This window comes from Saimiri boliviensis, chromosome 1, assembly GCF_048565385.1.
Source record: "Saimiri boliviensis isolate mSaiBol1 chromosome 1, mSaiBol1.pri, whole genome shotgun sequence".
Classification (NCBI taxonomy): Eukaryota; Metazoa; Chordata; class Mammalia; order Primates; family Cebidae; genus Saimiri; species Saimiri boliviensis.
The window spans coordinates 39,382,206-39,402,142 of NC_133449.1; the positions used below are offsets into that span (position 1 = coordinate 39,382,206).

The following is a 19,937-nucleotide window of genomic DNA, read 5'->3' on the forward strand; positions in this document are numbered from 1 at the left end:
ATGCTCTCCTTATCAGCCAAACTGCTAAAGAGAATGCTCTAAACCAGTTGTCTTCAAGTTAGCTCCTCCCATTCTCTCAAGAGCCCCTCCAGGGAAACTGTCCTTGACTTCTGCAGTCACCAGGCTTCTTTGTACTTCACCAATGAGAAGCAGCTGACACAGTTGATCTTTCTTTCTTCTCTGGATTCTTACATTCTTACATCACCAGCTGTTCCTCTGCCAGATGCTCACCTTCCAGAAGTCCAGTTATCTGAGTACTCCAAGGCTCAGTCCCCTTTCCCTTCTCTACTTAACACTCACTCTCTGGGAGATTTCATGAAACTAAATGCTCTCTATACTGGTGATGCTCAACCTCTCCCCTAAACTACAGATTTGTATACTGATGTACTAACTTGACAACTTCACTTAGGGTCTAATAATAGTGTGAAATTTAACAGGTCTCAACTTGAACTAGATCCCCCATCTGTCTTCCCCATCTCAGTAATGGTAACTCCATCCTCTAACTGTTCAAGCCAGAAGCTTAGAATGTTCTCTCTCTCACACTCCACATCCAATCCAACAACAAATCCTGTTGGCTCTAACTGCCAGATGTATATCTTGACCTTCTCTCAACACTTCCTTAAATACCACCTTGGCCAGGCCACTGTCATTTCTTACCTGGATAATAACTAGAGTTGCAACAGTCTCCTAACTAGTCCCTCTGTTTCCATTCTTCCCTCACTACAGACTAAGAGGGTTCCTTTCAAAAATAACTGATTTATTCAGTTACCTGGTACCACAGAGAACCTTTAAAAAACAGGCACACACAGACAGTGGATCACTTTTGACTTTTAAAATGAAATCTTACAGAAAATGCTCCCTAAAGTAAAAATACATAAAAGTGGAGCTGGGAGTGCAACAGAAGTCCAATGGCCAACTCGGTACTCCCTCCCTCATGCCTACGGGGTGATTTGGAGAATGTAAAGGGATTGAAAACCTACTGCTCTAGAGCAACTTATGAAGCAATTTCAGTTTTCTTAAAGGTTTCAAAGAAATAGCATTCTTTAGGGATCAAAAAAGCTTACAGTCTAGTCACACCTCAGTTTGTTCTAGCAACTTGTGTCTGCTGCACAGAGTCCTATTAAAAACCTTGGCAGAAAGGCTTAAAAATAAAAGTCACTGGCTGCAAACAACTATGAGATCTCAATCAACAACACAATTTCTTCTTTGGGGATGCTGTACTATGCTTTTATGCAAGTTATCCTAGTATTTTCTTTTGCTGATACTCATTCTTACTACTTTTCTACTATGACAAAATTTTTTAAACAACATTTTGTTCCTCCTGATTGTAGGTTTGATACTAGGCCTATCTACTGCCTATCACTGTTAACAGAATGAAATGTTCTTAATTCCTGGGAATTAAATGCACTCATTTTTTAAGGGAGAGAAGTATGCTTGGGGAATAGTAAACAAAACAAAAACAAGGAATAGTTTTAAAAAATAGTCTAAATACCATGGATCTCAGGAAAATATTATTTTGATTGGACTCAGTAGACTTGATTCCTAGGGTAATGCTTTCCCTCTACCTCATGGGGTGACCAACTGTCCTAGTTTACTCCAGACTTTGCTGATTTTAGCATTGAAAGTCCTGGTTTAGCAAATTGGGATGGGTGATTAGCTTACTCCAGTATATCTCAGGGATACTGTCTAATGTGAGGCAAGAAGGTAAGATAATTCAGAACATTTCACATAATTTATTCAAAACAAATTCAAAGAGTTATTATTACACCGCTTTCTTTATTTTATGGCTATGTTAGTTAATCACTGGATCTGATATAAGAGATGGTTCAGATGCCACAAGTCCTTTTTATTTAAACAAACACATTTTAAGAAGCCATGCTTTACATGGTTATGAAAACTACAGAATTGTCACTTCCCAATTATGAGTGCTTTGAAAATAAAAAGGTTACACTATTAGAAGTATACTCAGTATTGGCCAGGCGCGGTGGCTCACGCCTGTAATCCCAGCACTTTGGGAGGCCGAGGCGGGTGGATCACGAAGTCAAGAGATCGAGACCATCCTGGTCAACATGGTGAAACCCTGTCTCTACTAAAAATACTAAAAATTAGCTGGGCATGGTGGCACGTGCCTGTAATCCCAGCTACTCAGGAGGCTGAGGCAGGAGAATTGCCTGAACCCGGGAGGCAGAGGTTGCGGTGAGCTGAGATTGCGCCATTGCACTCCAGCCTGGGTAACAAGAGCGAAACTCCGTCTCAAAAAAAAAAACAAACAAGAAGTATACTCAGTATTAGTCCCACAGATATATTACAGGGTAAAACCAACCTTTATAGTGAGTCCTGTTTTATATTATGATTCTAAATATATTTACATATGTTCACTTTTTCAATTGTTTTGCATTTTTAATATCTTACCTACAACAGAGACTTTAAGTAATTCGATTTTATCCTCGAGGCCTGCAGCTTTCAGATTGTCCCAAGTACCTAGTAACTGTGAGTCACTGACATCAGCACCTACATAATACACATCCTATGGACAAAGAAATAGTATTTTAAGCATAAATAAAATTATTGCATATTTTATGTAGTTAAGATAATCTATCTGCATTTTCTCAAATGACAGAAGTGAAATTAGTAGATTTTAAATTCAGGTTGAAACACATTTAGGGTATTCTTTTAAAATGGTAATAGCAAAAAATGTAAAGTTTTTGTTAAAATTTTAAAAATCTGTTAATATTTTACAATGACAAATGTTTAAAGAATTTGAGGATTAGTATAATCTAGGTCATGACTAATGATTAGAATTCTGTCATATTTTCCTAAATTTATCATAGTATTTAAAGAAATAACATAGCAATTTAGTTAATCCTTCATAATCTATTTTGAGTACAATGACTAATAACTTATATAATTAAAATAATAATCCCCAAATAGACACTCTACTTTGTAAATAATTGATGACTATACTATATATATTGATTAAAGTAGATAAATTGCTTGCTTTACCAAACTTAGAACTTACTGGCCATTCTTTAGCAGCTTCCAAAAGTATTGTTCCAAGTCCACACATTGGATCTAAAACAAATGCACCAGCCTGTAGACAGAAATATGAATTTGGTATTATTAAGACTACCATAGTAGGTATTACAAAAGAAACCTGGCCAGGCATGGAGGCTCATGCCTGTAATCCCAACACTTTGGGAGGCCGAGGCAGGTGGATCCCAAGGTCAGGAGTTTGAGACCAGCCTGACCAACATGGTGAAACCTCGTCTCTACTAAAAATACAAAAATTAGCCAGGCATGGTGGTGCATGCCTACAGTCCCAGGTCGGGAGACTGAGGCAGAAGAATTGCTTGAACCTGGGAGGCGGAGGTTGCAGTGAGCCGAGATCACGCCACTGCACTCTAGCCTGGGGGACAGAGCGAGACTCTGTCTCAAAAAAAAAAAAAAAGAAAGAAAAAGAAAACTAAAACTTGAGGAATCAATATTTCAAGAGTAAAGATTACTTTTTACACTTTATTAAGAATTTCAGGTAGTTCAAGCCCTAATGCAGGAGTGTGTTCATCAGGTTTATAAATTAGGAAGGCAGCCATTATGGCCAAAGCACAGCGAGTAAGAAGGAAAAGGTAGTGAGAGCCCCAGAGAGGGAGCCAGGGGATTCTGTCAAGAGGGCCGGGTTATGCTGTGTGTTGTAACAACCCCCAAATTCTAGAGGTTTAAAACAAGAAGCTCACACTGCATGCCCACATCAGGGTACCTGGGCCTGTGCTCCTCACTTTGGAACCCAAACTGATGAAGCAATCATCATCTTGAGTGCTGCCATCACCCTGGCAGAGGCAAAGAAAGCATGACAAATTGTCCGCTGGCTCAGAAAGGTGCCACCTGGAGGTGATGCACATCACTTCCACCAGCATTTAACTGACTAAAACATGTTAGTCACATGGCAACACAGTGTCAAGGGGCCGGGAAAGTATAATCCTATATGTACCTGGGATGAAAATAGGAAATTTGGAGAAAAAACTCCCACTGTGAAAATCACAGCATGCCAGATCTCATAGCTGGTGTGAGGATTCTGGTTCTATTCTGAAGGATGGGAAGTACTGGAGGGTTTGAGGACAGGAGTCCCATGACATTACATTTTAAAGGGATCATTTCGGCTGTTCTGTGGAGGTCAGATCATAGAAGGATAAGAGTGCTGGACAGTCCAGTCAAGAGATGATGGTGGCTTAAGAGTGTTGTGGATGTGGTGAGAAATGGTGGGATTCTGGATATATTTTAAAAGGTGAAGCCAAAAATGGAAGGGATGTGGAATGTTAATGAAAGACAACAGTCTGGAATGTCTAAAAATTTTGACCTCAGCAACTGGAAGAATGGAGTTGCCTGTTTCTGAGGTGGGAAGAGCTGGGGAGGAGACGCTTTGGGGGAGACAAGAGTATAGTTCTGGCCTTGTTAATTTTGAGACACCCTGTAGACTTCCAAGTGTGAATGTCACGTGAGTCACTGCACATATGAGTCCACAGTTTAGGGCGAGGTTCAGGCTAGATAGGAATTTGGGAATAGTCAGTGTCAGTCAGCTTATACATGATATTTAAAGCATCAGAACTGGATGTGATCATTTACAAAGCAAGAGAAGTTAAAAAACAGAAGCCTATGAATTGGCCCCTGGAGATCTCTCAGGTGCAGATGTTTGGAAGAGGAAGATTAGCCACACACATTGAGAAGCAGCTCACTCTAATATAGGAGAAGAACCTAGAGTAGTGTGTCAGAAACAAAGTGAAGAAACTGGTTCAAGAAGGAGAGTGATCACAGTGTCAGGGTGACAGGAGGGTAAGTGAGATGAGCAGTTTCAGTGGAGTGTTGGTGATGAAAGCACCGTGGAGGCTGCTACAGGAGGGAATGGGAAGAAAGGAGGTAGAGGCAGCCAATGGAGATAATTATTTTACAGACTCTCTCTGTGAAAGGAAGCAGAGAAAAAGGGGTGGTGGCTGAAGGGACATACGGGTTCAGGGGAGAGTTTTTTTTTTTTTAAGTTGAAAGACATTTCAGCAGGTGTACATGCTGATATGGATGATCCAGTAGGAGGAAAAATCCCTAAGTTTACAGGAGGGAATGGAATCTGGTACACAAGTATTAGAGTGGAACAGGACAGTTCTGATATTGTAACGACAATGAGACAGCGTATGTATGAGGCGGAGATTCGGATATGTTTGTAGACTTGGTGAGGAGAACATGCAGAAGTTCTCTTCAGATTCTATTAAAGTCAAGAAGGAAGAGTTAAAAATATGGGCAAGGAAATGACTATAATGATAAAAAAATTTTTTTTTGAGACAGAGTCTCACTCTGTCACCCAGGCTGGAGTGCAATGGCACGATCTCAGCTCACTGCAACCTCAGCCTCCTGTGTTCAAGCAATTCTCCTGTCTCAGCCTCCTGAGTAGCTGGAATTACAGACGCGCATCATCCTGCCTGGCTAATTTTTGTATTTTGGTAGAGAAGAGGTTTCGCCATGTTGGTCAGGTCGGTCTTGAACTCCTGACCTTGTAATCCGCCCACCTCAGTCTCCCAAAGTGTTAGGAACACAGGTGTGAGCCATTGTGCCCAGCTAATAGAACTTTTTAAAATCCAAGCAGTGAAGAACGGATGAACACAGGTGGTGTAAGCAACAGGAGTCAGGTCAAATGACTGGAGGTCCCTGTGGGGTGTTCGGGTTGCAAAAAAGATTTGTGTTCGGGTTGCAAAGAAAGTGAATAGGAAAGAGAAGGTGGTTAAGAACAAGATTCCTGAAACTGAGATTTCTGGAAGGGATACCCTTCTGGGTATGACAAGGTCTAGGATGTGACTATATCAGATGAATAGGGAAGCCAAGAAACAAAGAGGCAGGTTACTTAGTGGTTACAGAGACCAAAGAATCATGACAGGATAATGGCCTGTACTCTTACAGAATGAGAGAGATTCGATGGGGGTGATCTGATGGCATGTGCTTCAAAGGCATTGTCAGGTTCTGGGCAGAAGGAAGAAAACAATTGTCTAGAAGGGGCAAGGAGGAGCAGGCAGGCACGTACCCTGCTGTCAGGCCCAGTGGTACTCGAGATAGGGGAGAAAAAAATCCACTACTTGATATGTCCACAGAGGAAGCAGAGTCCTCTGTGAACAGTCAGGTTTCAGCCAGAGCCACATGGTACCTAATGGAAAGAAATAAAATGCTCTTCAGGAGATAGAAACCTTTCCCTGGTACTAAATTTTAAAGAGAATATCATATGAATCCCCCATGAAGAGGCAGTTAGGAGCAGAAGGACTAATTTAGTTTAAAATTGTTAATAGTATGATAACTCATTTTTATTAGGATCTTAAATGTGCCGTACACTGTGCTCCTTCTCTTCCATGGTCTGTGTTCAATGACATAATCTGACCTCAAGTATCTTTTAGTGGCTTTATTTTACCTTAGAACCTTTTCTGGCCATGATACCTGTAGACACAGGCTGAGGTAGAGAAGGATTTCTGCATACTTATAACAACAATTAAAATTTATAGAACTTGATTTCCCTTGTTATGATACAGGAAGGAGAAGGGTTTATAGTAAAACATGGGTATAGTAAATACCCAACATCCCGTTTTTAAATTTCATTTTTAGTAGCACTGGCCTACCCAAGGCTGAGCTGTCTGTGTCTGCTCTGGGTACTAAGCTCCAAAGAGGGAAAGGGATCAGGTTGGATACTGGGGTCACTTAGACTGTGGGTCACCACCACATGCCCTCCAAAAGAAACTCTACTGTACCACTTCCCAGGTTCCTTAACAGACCTCCTTGGCCAGTGGTCACATTTAGAGAGACATTTCTTACTTTGTGCAGTCCCAGGGCAAATTCACAGTAAGAAAACATTTTATTGAGCATTATCTTTGGATATTTTTGATCATTTACCTTTGACTTTTGTGAAAAACATGTTTATATCAAAACAAAGGTAACATTTCAAATGTCTAGGTGATTATGTAAGTTTATATTTAAATACAAATGCTGGTGAAACCACTGGCAGTTGGGGAAAAAAATTAACCACACCTCTTTCTTTCTACTGAAAAAATCTGAACTAAAGATTTAAATCCAACAAAAAAAGAAAATCTTGGGTTCTTGGTACCTGGTAATCTGAAAGACGCTCTGTCCTTCACTCTCAACCCTAAGCTATTTGCTTCTGCTGAGCCAAGTGATGCTCAGACCTGGAGGCAACTGGCACTAAGAGAAGCCCTAGGCTCCGTCACGGTCCCCCAAAAAGGAACTTGTATGGGGTCTCCCAGTTGTGGGTTCAGTAGTGATTAGAGAACAGCAGTGGAATCTAGAGGGGAGAATTGGTGGAACGAGGGAAGAGCTTAATCTTCAGAGATCTATGGACCCAAAGAGAGGTCCGTGAATAGAGATGTTTCCTCTAGGTATATCAGCAGGACTGACAGATTCTCCTTACACTGTGGAGGCTGAGGTGCCAGAGATCTATTTGCCTTTCACCATTTATAGGATTCTGGCCATTTAAAACACCTAACAGTCACATGTTAGCCCTGGTCAGCTACAACAAAACACATAAACAAACAAAAACCAATGGCACATCTAAAAAAAAAAAGGAGGTCCCTCAGTAGTTTTAGAGTAAATAGGCAGAATAATCAGAACACACCTAGTGAAATAGAACTACTAATTACTGGAGGACACAGATCAATATTTGAATAAAAAAAGAACTTTCTGAGATATTCAAATGTGACACACATACCTTTCTGAAGCTAAAAAACCATGATTTTAAGCTAAAAATATCACTAAATTAAAATAGAACATGTCTCTGTGACTCTTGTTGTAATTAGGAAGATAACGTTCGAGAATAACTCAAAATGCAGGGCCAAAATACAAAGTGGTGGAAATCATGTCAAACGGATAGGAGACTTGGAGGATAGAGTCAGGAAGCTTAACACGTTTATAACAGGAATTTCAGAAGTAGGAAAAAGAGGGTAGGTTAAAGTTAAATTCTCTAAATAGTTGAAGCAATAATTAAATAATGGAAGAAAGAATGCTTAGGCTGAAGAAGTCTAAATAATAATTTTTATAATCATATATTCCAAATAGTAATTACAGTTATTAACTATAATTTTGGTAATAATAATCATTATAATTATTTTACCAAAATGGCAGCTAATACTTAGATACTATCTGTATGTTAGGCACTGTGCTAATCATTTTATTAATGCTAATTCATTTAATCTTGTCATGATCCCATGAGATATTACTACTCTTTTTATCTTGCAAATGAGAAACCGAGGCACAAAGCTGTTAAGTATCCTGCCCAAAGTTTCCCATCCAGTAAGTAGTGGCCAGAATCGGAACCCAGGAAGTAACTCACCAGGGTCTGGGCTAAATAGAAAATACTCATACAGAAGCATATTCTGGTAACATTCCTGAGCTTTAAGATTAAAGAGAAACATCTTACAAGTTTCCAAAAAGAAGAAATCAAGTAGTTATGAAGGAAAAGAAAAATCCCACTGGCATAGTCTGCTAATCTGTGTCATCAGAAGTTAAATGACAATGAAATAGCATCTATAGATGTCTGAGAGAAAAGACCTGCAATTCAGGAATCCTACACCCAGCCAAGCCAGATATACCCAGGATAACAGGAAGAAATTTGAAGATACAAAGCAATTCAGACAGTGTATCATTTAAACATCACATTTGAGGAAAATGCCTAAGACAAGACTTTACCCAAGCAACAAGTAAACCAGAGCAGAGACCTCAAACAGGGAAAGATAAAGAGAAGAACAGACATGGAAAAGAGCAACACGCATTGCAATACGTCTATGTGTGTGTATACAAAAACGTATGTGTGTTGCACGCAATTCTATCTAATGATTAAGAATAGGCTGTGTAATGTTAAGTGCTAACAACTTTCAAAACACAAGAACATGCTCAAGGGAAGTTCTGGTACATCATAAATAATTTAGCTTATCTAGTAGTTGGGGCTTGGGAGGGAAAGAGGTAAAAATGTTCAAAGGGATCACTGTAGGGATAAGAGGAAAAAAGTACTCTAAAGGTCTCATCTTACGACAGGGAAGAAGGGGAATTTGGGGAAAGTTAGAGTGCCTTGGTAAAAACAGTGTGTCTTGGCCGGGCGCGGTGGCTCAAGCCTGTAATCCCAGCACTTTGGGAGGCCGAGGCGGGTGGATCACGAGGTCGAGAGATCGAGACCATCCTGGTCAACGTGGTGAAACCCCGTCTCTACTAAAAGTGCAAAAAATTAGCTGGGCATGGTGGCACGTGCCTGTAATCCCAGCTACTCAGGAGGCTGAGGCAGGAGAATTGCCTGAACCCAGGAGGCGGAGGTTGCGGTGAGCCGAGATCGTGCCATTGCACTCCAGCCTGGGTAACAAGAGTGAAACTCCGTCTCAAAAAAAAAAAAAAAAAAAAAAAAAAAAAAACCAAAAAAAAAAAAACAGTGTGTCTTGGCAGAGGGAATAGTTGATTTTCTGTTTTAAATTAAGAGTAGAGTTATATATGTTTAGTTAAGGGAGCTGCAATGAAGGATTTTAATGGAATAGAACAATGAAGCAAAATCTCTAACCTCAGGAAGAACAATGAAATGATTAGCAAGTAACTAGATGCCACTAGTGAAAATAAGAGAAGTAAACAAACTGTGAGAAGTTACGGACAGAGTAAAAGTAGGAAGAATATATTCAAGCCTATCTGTCATAATGTTTACTGAATTCTCTCACTGAGAGACCATCAGAGGCGTGTGAAAATAGCTGGGTGTTTGCAAGAAAATATTTAAAGTTGAAAAAAAAGCAATGGCAAAGAAATATTAGGCTGATGCAAACAAAAAGGAGTGAAAATATTAGTAAGACAGTGAGACTTAAATTTAAACTTAAGATAAAGAGGATTTAAGTAACAAAAAGGCACAATTCACAATGATGTGTTGACAGTCATGAAAATGTATATACCAAGCCACATGGCAGCTGAATAATTCAACTCATAAAAATGCAAAAATTTTAAGCAACAAATACAATAATGTAATGGGATTTCAAAAAATTCTTTCATAATGGAGCAAAGAAACACACAGTAAGTAAAAATAATGGAGAACATTTCTTCACTAGAAGATAAAATCATCCTCTGTCCATAGAACACTTAGAAAAATTGACCAAGATCTTGGTCACACAGAAAAACTTAAAATTTAAGAATCAGACGCTTTATAGGCCACATTTCCTAACTGTGACACAAAACATTAGAAATAATAAAATGTAACTAACTTTTGACCCAGCTTTTTCAGAGCCAAAATACTCTCAGAAGTTCAACAGTATGTAAAAGCATTACTGCAGCAGTTTGTAGGTATAATGGCAAAAGAAAAGAAAGGAAATGAAAGAATAAGTGTTAAGAAAAAGCAAGTAACACAAATGTCCATCAATAAGAGACTGTGTAAGTTACTTATAAAAAGAACCTTGCTAATTACAGAAATAAAAACATTTTTCTTACCTTAATGTCAGCGAGAGATGCCATTGCCCACGCTATGGTAGATCGCAGTCCAGCTGTCTTGATGTAAGCTCTGCTGGCTAGAGGAACCCTACAAAGAAAAGCAACTGATTATAGATTATTACATGTTAAACAACAAGATATAAAAATGGTTTACCTGTCCAAATTTGAGAATCATTTAAACATACTCAGCCAACATACATGAGAGTATTCCCTAAGTTAGAGAATGTTTCAATCTTTCTACAAAAATACCTTCTCTAATGGGCACCTTCTCTATCCAGCCAGGGTGGAATTTCAGAAAGGTAAATTTTTAAACAACTGAAATTTAAACTCTCACATATTTAATGTCTAAAATGTAATTATACATGTTTCTTATACTTCCCTGTCTTCTCATACAGAGTAGACCTTTGTTTTGCTGTCTGAAGTCATGAAGGAGAATGTACTATTTTGTGATATGAATGTAGCATGGGAAGTAGAACTAAATGGATGCTAACCCTCAAAATCTGTCTTCTATAAAAAGTCCCTTTTGAAGGTTTGCTTTTTGGTTATTTGCATCTTTCCCAAAAGATGAAATGAAGCATGACATTGCATTGTCTAAAATAATTTACTGAATGATGGGCTAAAGCAGACATCTCCAAATGAGTTCACTGGTCTCCAACACGCATCACTTCACACTTTATCCTCCACCTCATCAATGCCACTATCACATCAATATTTCCAGATTTGATAGACAATTTCAAAATGTCATGTATTATTTCTATCCTTCCAATGCAATGACCAAGCTGAATCTCCTTGGAAATTTCAACTTTCCAAGCTTTTCTAGCCCACTTTTACAATTTGTTGGTAAGATGTGAAGATGTGATGTCAAGAATTTGTGCTGGTTTGTTTTGGGGCAGGCTTGTTCCAGACCCACCAAGAGGGGTCTTCTACGAACATTACATAAAGTCACAATGTTCTTCAAACCCTCCTTAAAGACGTTTAACAGAATTCTAGGTATGTTAATATTAAACACTTATTTCTTTCATCGTTTTGTTTCTCATCTTTTTTTGACTTTAAGTTATCCTGTTTTTGTATTTATTGCAAGCCTCTTAAAATCTTAGAACTAAATGATATCTTCCTTTAAGATAAACAGTGTAGTTGTATACGTACTTACTATTATAATGAGGAAGTTCTACTTGGCAAACTCATGGGAGTTTGGCTTTTTAATAAGGTTTTTTCAAGAAATAACAATTCACATCGTAAATAGTACTGTATACATACATTTGGAATCAGGGATGTCAACTGGCAGGTGGAAAGACTATAAAATATTTTGGTCAATAAATTTTGCTTCTACAGGGTAAGCTTAGCAATTATTTTGCTATAAAACACATTAGTTTGCATTCTAGATACCAAAAAGGGAGATGCAGTATGGAAAACCAGCTTTGTCCATATAAATGAAAAAATGCTCTTCTAAGCAGCAGGAATTTATATGGAACCTTTCAAAGTTTTGACAACTATGTATATATTTTTGCCAATAGAATTTTTTATGGGACATAATTCTCTAATATTTGACAAAAGTGAATCTTCATATTTTGCTTAAACCTGGGCACACTGATCTCATTACTTCAACAAAAGGGCCCCATTATATCAGTATAATAAACTTATTAAGAAGGCATGTTCAGAAATAAACTCCTTGAAAATAAAAATAATGCTCTACTTTCACTGAATCTAGCTAATGTATGCGGTTCAAAAATAGATGTGGTTTTTGATCATCTTCTCCACTTACATGCATTTCTTTTTCATTCTCTTATATACCTTGTATCACCAAGACAAAGACATCCTAATCTATACCTCTAGTCTAGACTCATTACCTGAACCCCAGATCTTTATCTTTAAATATGTGCTTGAATATTTTATGTGAAAGGTAAGTAATGCAAACTCAACAGGTACAAACTGAATACACTCTCCAGGATTTCATACATTGATACATTGCTACATTTTTTTGTGTCACTTAGTATCCGTATATTGGTTACCATAATCTACATCTTCAGTCTAGACTTGTCACCTGAACTCTAGATCTGTAACTTCAAATATCTACTTGAATATCTTCTAATATCTACATTTTCACTGAATACACTGTTTTCTTTCCCTACATTTTATATCTCAGTGACTAATACCAGTATTTACTAATTGTTCAAATCAGAAATCTGAAATTATTCTAGACTCCTTAACTATTTTTTTTTTAATTCAGGGCCATTGTCTTAACTCCAAGAGTTTAAATCTTCTCTCTTTTTATTTCTCTTTCATTAAAAAATATAATTTTCTTGGTAATTTTTTTTAAATCACAAATCTGATCACATCACTCTTCTGCTTCAAATTCTTATTGCTTCTAAGATAAAATCCAAGCTGTTTAACATACTTACAAGGCATTTCATGGCTTACTTCTAATTTTCTACCACTTACCCTATGCATTTCTCTGTCCCATCTACACTGAAACTACCTGCCATCCTCCATGTAAATCAAGCTTCCTTGTACCTGTGCCTTTGCACAGAGATTCCTTGTCTGTAACATCCTTTCCTTCTCTTGTCCGTGTGACATATCCTTTCTTATTGCTGTCAAGTTTCCTCTTAGGTACACTCCTTTTTGCTCACAGATCCTCAATTAGTTAGGTTCTCTTTCCGAACTCTAGTCAAGTATTTATCACATACCTGCGCTACCATGGAATTGAATTCCTTGAAATTAACACTCATCTTATTCGTCTTTGAACTTTGGGTGTCTAGCACAATGCTTGGCATACAGTAAGTGTACAATTGATGCTTTGACTAAAATTAATTGAATTAATCTTACTCCAGTAAATGCTTCTCCCCTCCTCGCAATTGCTGAACTGTTTCAAAAATAAAACAGCTGAAATTTATTCAACATTTACTGTATCCTAGAAATAGTAGCAAAGATTTTCGCACAGGTTATCTTATTTAATCCCACGGACAAAGCTATAAAGTAGGTAGTATTATATTCCTGATTTTATAGCAGAGAAATATGATAATTTGCCCAAACTTGCAGAGTTACAATCATTTGTGGAGAAGATAGAATTTAAGTCCATAGTTCTTATCTGCTATGCCATACTGTACTAGGTGATGTGTACAGTGTGGCACCAGCTATATGCAGTTAATGCTTCATGGGGCTATTGATATCCAAATCGTTTTTTTTTTCCTTTAAAGAAAGGACAGCTCAAATACGAACAATGTCTTTTGGAACTTAGAGACAAATTTTTATGTGATTCTCTACCTTCATGGCTGCTCTCTACTTTGTTTCATCATTTCTTACTTTCTTCTGTTGTTAGGGTCACCAGGTTGCGGTTTCTGACAGCCACTGCCACTTCTCTTGTCCAATGCTATCTGTTGTGCAAATTTTCTGTCTCCCTTTTCATGTCCCAGCAAATTGTTCGTTTAGCCAACGCTCATCCCTGAGGTGGCTTCCTTCCTACACTGAGGTAGTCAAGCTGACTAAACTCAGAGCATCTACTATACCTCATTTCCAATCAATGCTCAGATTGTATCTTAAGATATGTATCTTAATTAAGATACATACAAAATTAAGATATCTTAATTTTCAGATACATATCTTTTATTTGTAAACGTTAAGGTACATTATCACTTATTATTTGAAATGCCATAGCATAACATCTTGAATGTTTCTAGCAAGCATTAAACTAATTTTAAATCATCAAATACCTTTTAAAAATGTTAATATAAGGTTATTATTAGTTAAATCAAGAGCACAAAATTTAGCATTTTTACATAGAGTTAAAAATTTAAAAATGAGTTATTTTATTCGGTTAAGAATCTAAATACATTAATACCACACTCAGTACTTGTAGGGGTGAGATGCTCTTCCTAAGTAAATTTTTTAGATACTTAGGCTCATTTTTGGGGGGCTCAAAGTATAAAAAAATTACTCTATAAATTTAAAAATACATGTATTTTCTATTTTGCTTGTTTTGCTAGTGCTTCCTACTTTTGTCTTGGTGACCACCAAAAATTATTATAATTGCTGAAAAATGTCCATCTTTTAGTTTTCTCCACCCTTTCTGTCTGTAAAATTGTCATAGAATTTAAAAAACCCAGATAGGCAAAAATGTTCAAATTAAAGCCACTGGAGTAGGGCATCCTAAAAACTTTTTAGGTATAGATACAGGGCTGTGAAAATCATTTAACAATAGAACTAGATATAATTTTCAGTATTAATCATGTAATCAGTAGATTACTATGATCGAATATTTCACAGCTCTAACTGGTGGTCAGTTCAGATTTATCCACTAAGTTCCAGGAAAATACTTTATTGTCTTAAGCAAAGAATTAAAATGCTTTGTCTTTAACCATCTCTGTTATATCAATGCTTCATTCATGCTGTAAATAAAAAATGTAAATAATTTAACAATCTGTCCTATGTGACAAACCTGAAGCTTAGAATATCTACCTGAACACAGGAATCCCCACCACAGAATAAATGTCATTTAGATGTATAAAGATCTGAAAGAACAAACACAGAAGTTAGAACGGAACAAGAAACGTTATTACCAAAGTAATGACAATTTGAAATTTCCATTTTAAATTTATATGACCTATGTTTTAAAAAGAAACTCCAAGGCCGCCTTCATCATATTTAGAAAAATGTTCTATAATCTTTTTTTCTTAAGCAGAAGTAAACTAAATCTTAAGTACATTTTATAGAAAAATTCTGAGGTTAATTTGTTATATAGGAGAATCATGTTATAAATAACTCAGAATCAATTTTTCATACTGGAGATTCTTGGAATTATAACCGGACCAGACTTTTAAGTATTCTGTGTTGGATTTCCTAAATCCACCCTAATTCTAACCTCAAACAGGATGTGAGGCCACACAGGGCTATCAGAGGCTGCAAATACTTTCAAGGTAACAGAAAACTTTGTTTAGGCCAAATGTATGGCAGTAAGGGTGTCTTTTTTCTACAGGTAAGTTTCTGTCTCTATTTACTTTCTTCTACTAGGCCATGAAGAATATTTAAATGCCCCAAGTTATAATTAGTAGCCCACACAAATTTTAAAAGCTAGAATATTTTACACTTCCGTAGTCTGATAAAGTTTACCGAATATTTTAACTGCTGTTTTGGACCTCAAGAACATTTGGTTCCTGATACTCTTACCCCAAGCAAGATAACTTTAAATATTAGCATCTTAATCAGAATTATCTCAATATTGATCAATTTCTTCAAGAAAAGACTTAATTGGAGTGATACCATTTGGTCAATTTAATTACTTGATTAACTGATACATCACAGCTAAACTTCCCAATTTTATATATTATGCATTTTAGCAAAATTATTTATTAGAATTCTATTGGCAATTTATTCTAAAGATATGACATATTTACATATCAAATGTTATTAAGAATAGCTTCTCCCACTAAAAAATGTTTTCCTGTCAATTTTACAGAAGAAAATTTGTTGAGATTTGATTCTTCTGTCAATTTTTTAGTCACAAATTTTACTGCATGTGATTTGTGTTGCTAATCTTGTTTTGTGTTATTTCTATCCATAAAAGCTATTATTAATTGCATTAAATGGCTGATAGGAATTGAATTTGCTGTATTTATTTATGAGATAATCTATGAGAAAAATAATTGAAACAACGAGATTGACTTGGGGAAATGGGGAAGAGAAAGCCAGAAAGGAGATGATTAAGAATTGGAAAGGGGCAGATAAGAGAAAGATACTTGCATGTCAAAACATTCTTGGGGTTAAAATATTTAGTATGACAAACAATAAAAAATAAATAACTGGTATTTTTTTTTAAGTGAAAAATGTCAGACAAAAGCAAATTTAACAATAAAACAACACAGAATGTTCTAATTTATTTGGCCAGTTACTACTCCATTTAAACCTACATAACAAGTAATAAATAAATTTATGAATGTATGAATCGTGAAAATGATTGCTTATATGTCAACTTTTTAAGATAGCTTTCAAAAAATAGCAAAGAATATTTTTATTTCCCCATACAAATACTTGTTTGTTCCAATTAAAAATAGTGTAACCTTATTACATTAATTTTGGAAAATAAAAAGAAAAACATAATCCCATACCCCTAACAAAGCTACTATTAACATAGTATTGAATTTTGTGCAGAACTTTTGTTAGTTATACACTTATTTAAGATTAGCTAAAATTTTTAAAATCGTAGATTGTGTATATTACAGAGACTATAGAGAACATTGCTGTCACCTCATAATAAATGCTTTTTTCTTCAACTGTGACCAGACAACTCCATTCCAAAAAAAATCTTATTTTTGGAGTTTGGATATGACATTTTCACAGTGAAAACTACCAGCAAAACTATCTGTACTATTCTACTGTTTAAAAAAATGGACTGCTGGATCCCTGTAGATATACTTTTTACAACTGTAAAATAAAATGGAAAAGTAGGATAAGAATACAGGGCACTGTCCTTAAAGAATTAGGTTACATGTATATAAAACAAAACAAATACTCATTACCTCTAATTTTGGATTCCTCAAGTCTGCTTTCCATCCAAAGTGTTTCATAAGAGCAATTCCAATTACTTTTCCTACCTCCTGGAAAAGTAGCAAGTTAAAGAAAAGAATACTAAAAATTTTTCATTAAGTGTAAACGTAAGCAAAACTAACTGAGTAGCCTACAGGAAAATCAAGTCAGACTATCTGATGGTAATTTAGAGTTCTGATATTAAAATCGTACGCTAAAGTATTTTCTATTTAAGGCAGAAGGGCTGCATTTTACCTGCCCTAGCCCCCAGTATACTCCACGGCATTAACATCTACTCATGCATAATCTCTATTCCTGTAATCTTAGGAATATGAAAGAACTTGATTATGATATGATAAATGTGGTCATTCTGGGTTTCAGGAAACAGATGCAAGCTGAAAGATTAACTATTCAGCTACTATAAGCCTCTATGTTTAAAAATTACCAGATTAACATCATTAGACTCACCCTTTAGGGTCTGACTGATTTTAAAGTTGATAACATATTCAGACCAATGCTCTTTAACATCACTGAACTTTATAAGGGCCAACTGATGAGGTTTAGTGATGGCAACAGTTTGTGGTGTTCGCTCTTCTCTACATTGCTGAGACCTCACATGCATTTGCAGTCTAGGTCCTGGTGACAATCCCATGTACAGGACCCGTGCAGAGCAGCCACTGAATAAGCACAAAGCTGAACTGAAGAGAAACCCCAAAAGTTGAGGACTATGGTATCAGGATTTCCAAATACAAAGGACATCTGTAAATTTAAGGAAATTTTTAGGCAGAAAGTATAAGAAGGTCATACTTGGTATGGCATACCACTCCTCTTAAACATTTGAGGTAAAACTGAAATGTATTTTTAAAGAGATTTAATTCCATAAGAACTAATTGTCTGGGCCTAGTGATTTGTTCTGAAGAGGTTTGCATCTTATTATAAATCTAAAGAGAGAGTAATTAATCCTTTTAAAAAATGGGGCCCCCAGGCTGGGTACGGTCACTCATGCCTGTAATCCCAGCACTTTGGGAGGCCGAGGTGGGTGGATCACTTAAGGTCAGGAGTTCAAGACCAGCCTGGCCAACATGGTGAAACCCTGTCTCTACTAAAGATACAAAAATTAGCTAGGTGTGGTGTACACACCTGTGATCCCAGCTACTCAGGAGACTGAGGCAGGAGGATCGCTTGATCTCAGGAGGTGAAGGTTACAGTGGGCCAGATTGTGCCACTGCATTCTAGCCTGGATGACAAATTGAGACTCATCTCAAAAAAAGGGACCCCACTTTGGGAGGCAAGCAGACCTGTGCAGTGAAGGCCTTTCCAACAGTTCCACTGCAGCGACAAGATACTCTGAAAGTCAAGTCATTCTGATTATGAGTTTCAGTTGCTTTCTCCGTGTCATTCTGAAATGCTTCTTCTTGAAAGTTTTCTCTTTTAGTGGTAAAATCTCTTTGCTCCAGAGTTTCTTCTATTTGTTTTCCCAGCTGGCAGTCCCTATTCTCTTCCATCTTTTGCATTTGTTCTATTTTTAATTTCTTGGCAATGATGATTTCATTTTCTCCCACTTTTCTTTTCATTTGGTTATCATCTCTCTGAGAAAGTTTTTCCTTTTTTGCATCAAGTTCAAGAAGATTTTTCCAAATTGAAATGGCATTCAACCAACTTCCTGGATCTTCATTTATAAGTCTTTGCATTTCATTAAATATTTTTCCTAAACAAAGAAAATCTTGTTGATCTTATACTGAAGCTTTAAAAACTATCCATTACATTCATCACTTCCAAATTCTATTACCTTTATTTCTTTGAATTAAGTTTTATTAAATTGCTATATGAATAACTTCACTTTCATTTGGAATTTACATTCCATTTACCATAAGAATATGTGCAGAATAAAGTTCATTCTTACGTTGCATAGATAGCATCCATATTGTGTTAAAATTCCTAAAGAATTACCATATAGTACTCTCGAAAGATTATTTGTGCTATGGTAATATATATATATATATATATATATATATATCTTCAATATATATGTAGACCTAGAATGTATATCAATTTTTGCAATAATTATAATCTTGCCTATAAAAATTAAGTGTATATAAGAAAAGAATAAATTGAAAAACTCAGCTCAGAAACAGAGGAGCTGAATCTTGGGCCTGTTACATTTTAGCCCACATAATATTAGTAAGTATATTATAACGAGTTTCCACAGAGTTAACACTTTGGATGCACAACCCATTCATAGCTTAGCATACTGACATTACGCTCAGCAAAGTATAATCTTTTCTTGTAATCTTTTCTTGATGAACCAGGGTCATCAAGATGATCCAGAAATTATTACTATAGTCCTTAAAGATGAATGTGTGCAGAGTACTGGGAGAAATTATATTGACCCCGCAGTATAATACTTTGGGATTTGCTTTAAAACAATTTTTTCTGCATGGCCATTTGCATCTTTTAAAAATAGTTTATTATAGGCTATAACTACACGATCTCTTATGTAATTCAAATTGAAGTTTATGGCAGTGTTTAATCCTGCAGTGTCTGACCATTTTTTGCTGCTTTTATCAAGATCCATACATTGTTTTAGCAGCATATTTATAAAATTTAGAGTGGACAAATAATCTCTAATGCTCCCTTTACCTCTAATGCTTGATAAGTGGGCATAAGTTTATTGAAAACATTTAAGGTCCCAGAAATAGAAAAGCCAATTATATAACATAGTTAAAATTTACAAGGTGGTGATTTTCACTGATTTACTAGTAAAATAATGCATTTTGGATTATTACATCTTTCTAAATCGAAATAAGTGCAACTGACCATATATATCTCTAGAGAAGGTACCTGATCATAATTCTCAAAGAAGAAATGTGGCTTAAGACATTAAAATCTCATAAAAAAGGCAGCAGACAGGTTGCAAAGAGAATAAATATTCTACAATCAGG

The 19,937-nt window shown here is 36.3% G+C and overlaps 1 protein-coding gene across 6 annotated transcripts in view; it reads right to left on the reverse strand.

The window, feature by feature from the left end:
* THUMPD2 (THUMP domain 2 tRNA and snRNA guanosine methyltransferase) overlaps positions 1-19,937 on the reverse strand; it is a 44,612-nt gene that overhangs the window by 16,756 nt on the left and 7,919 nt on the right. For 3 of the 6 annotated variants that reach the window (XM_074396311.1, XM_003926786.3, XM_039463013.2), the window contains exons 3-8: positions 18,294-18,703; positions 16,989-17,066; positions 14,932-14,984; positions 10,480-10,567; positions 3,020-3,091; positions 2,413-2,527 (exon numbers count right to left, since the gene is read on the reverse strand). In XM_074396311.1, coding sequence (XP_074252412.1) covers positions 2,413-2,527; positions 3,020-3,091; positions 10,480-10,567; positions 14,932-14,984; positions 16,989-17,066; positions 18,294-18,686 — 799 coding nt within the window. In that variant the 5' untranslated portion in view covers positions 18,687-18,703. Of the gene's footprint in view, positions 1-2,412; positions 2,528-3,019; positions 3,092-10,479; positions 10,568-14,931; positions 14,985-16,988; positions 17,067-17,463; positions 17,549-18,293; positions 18,704-19,937 lie in introns of those variants that run through there. The other 3 variants (XM_074396315.1, XM_010337480.2, XM_074396323.1) reach the window with 2 other exon arrangements.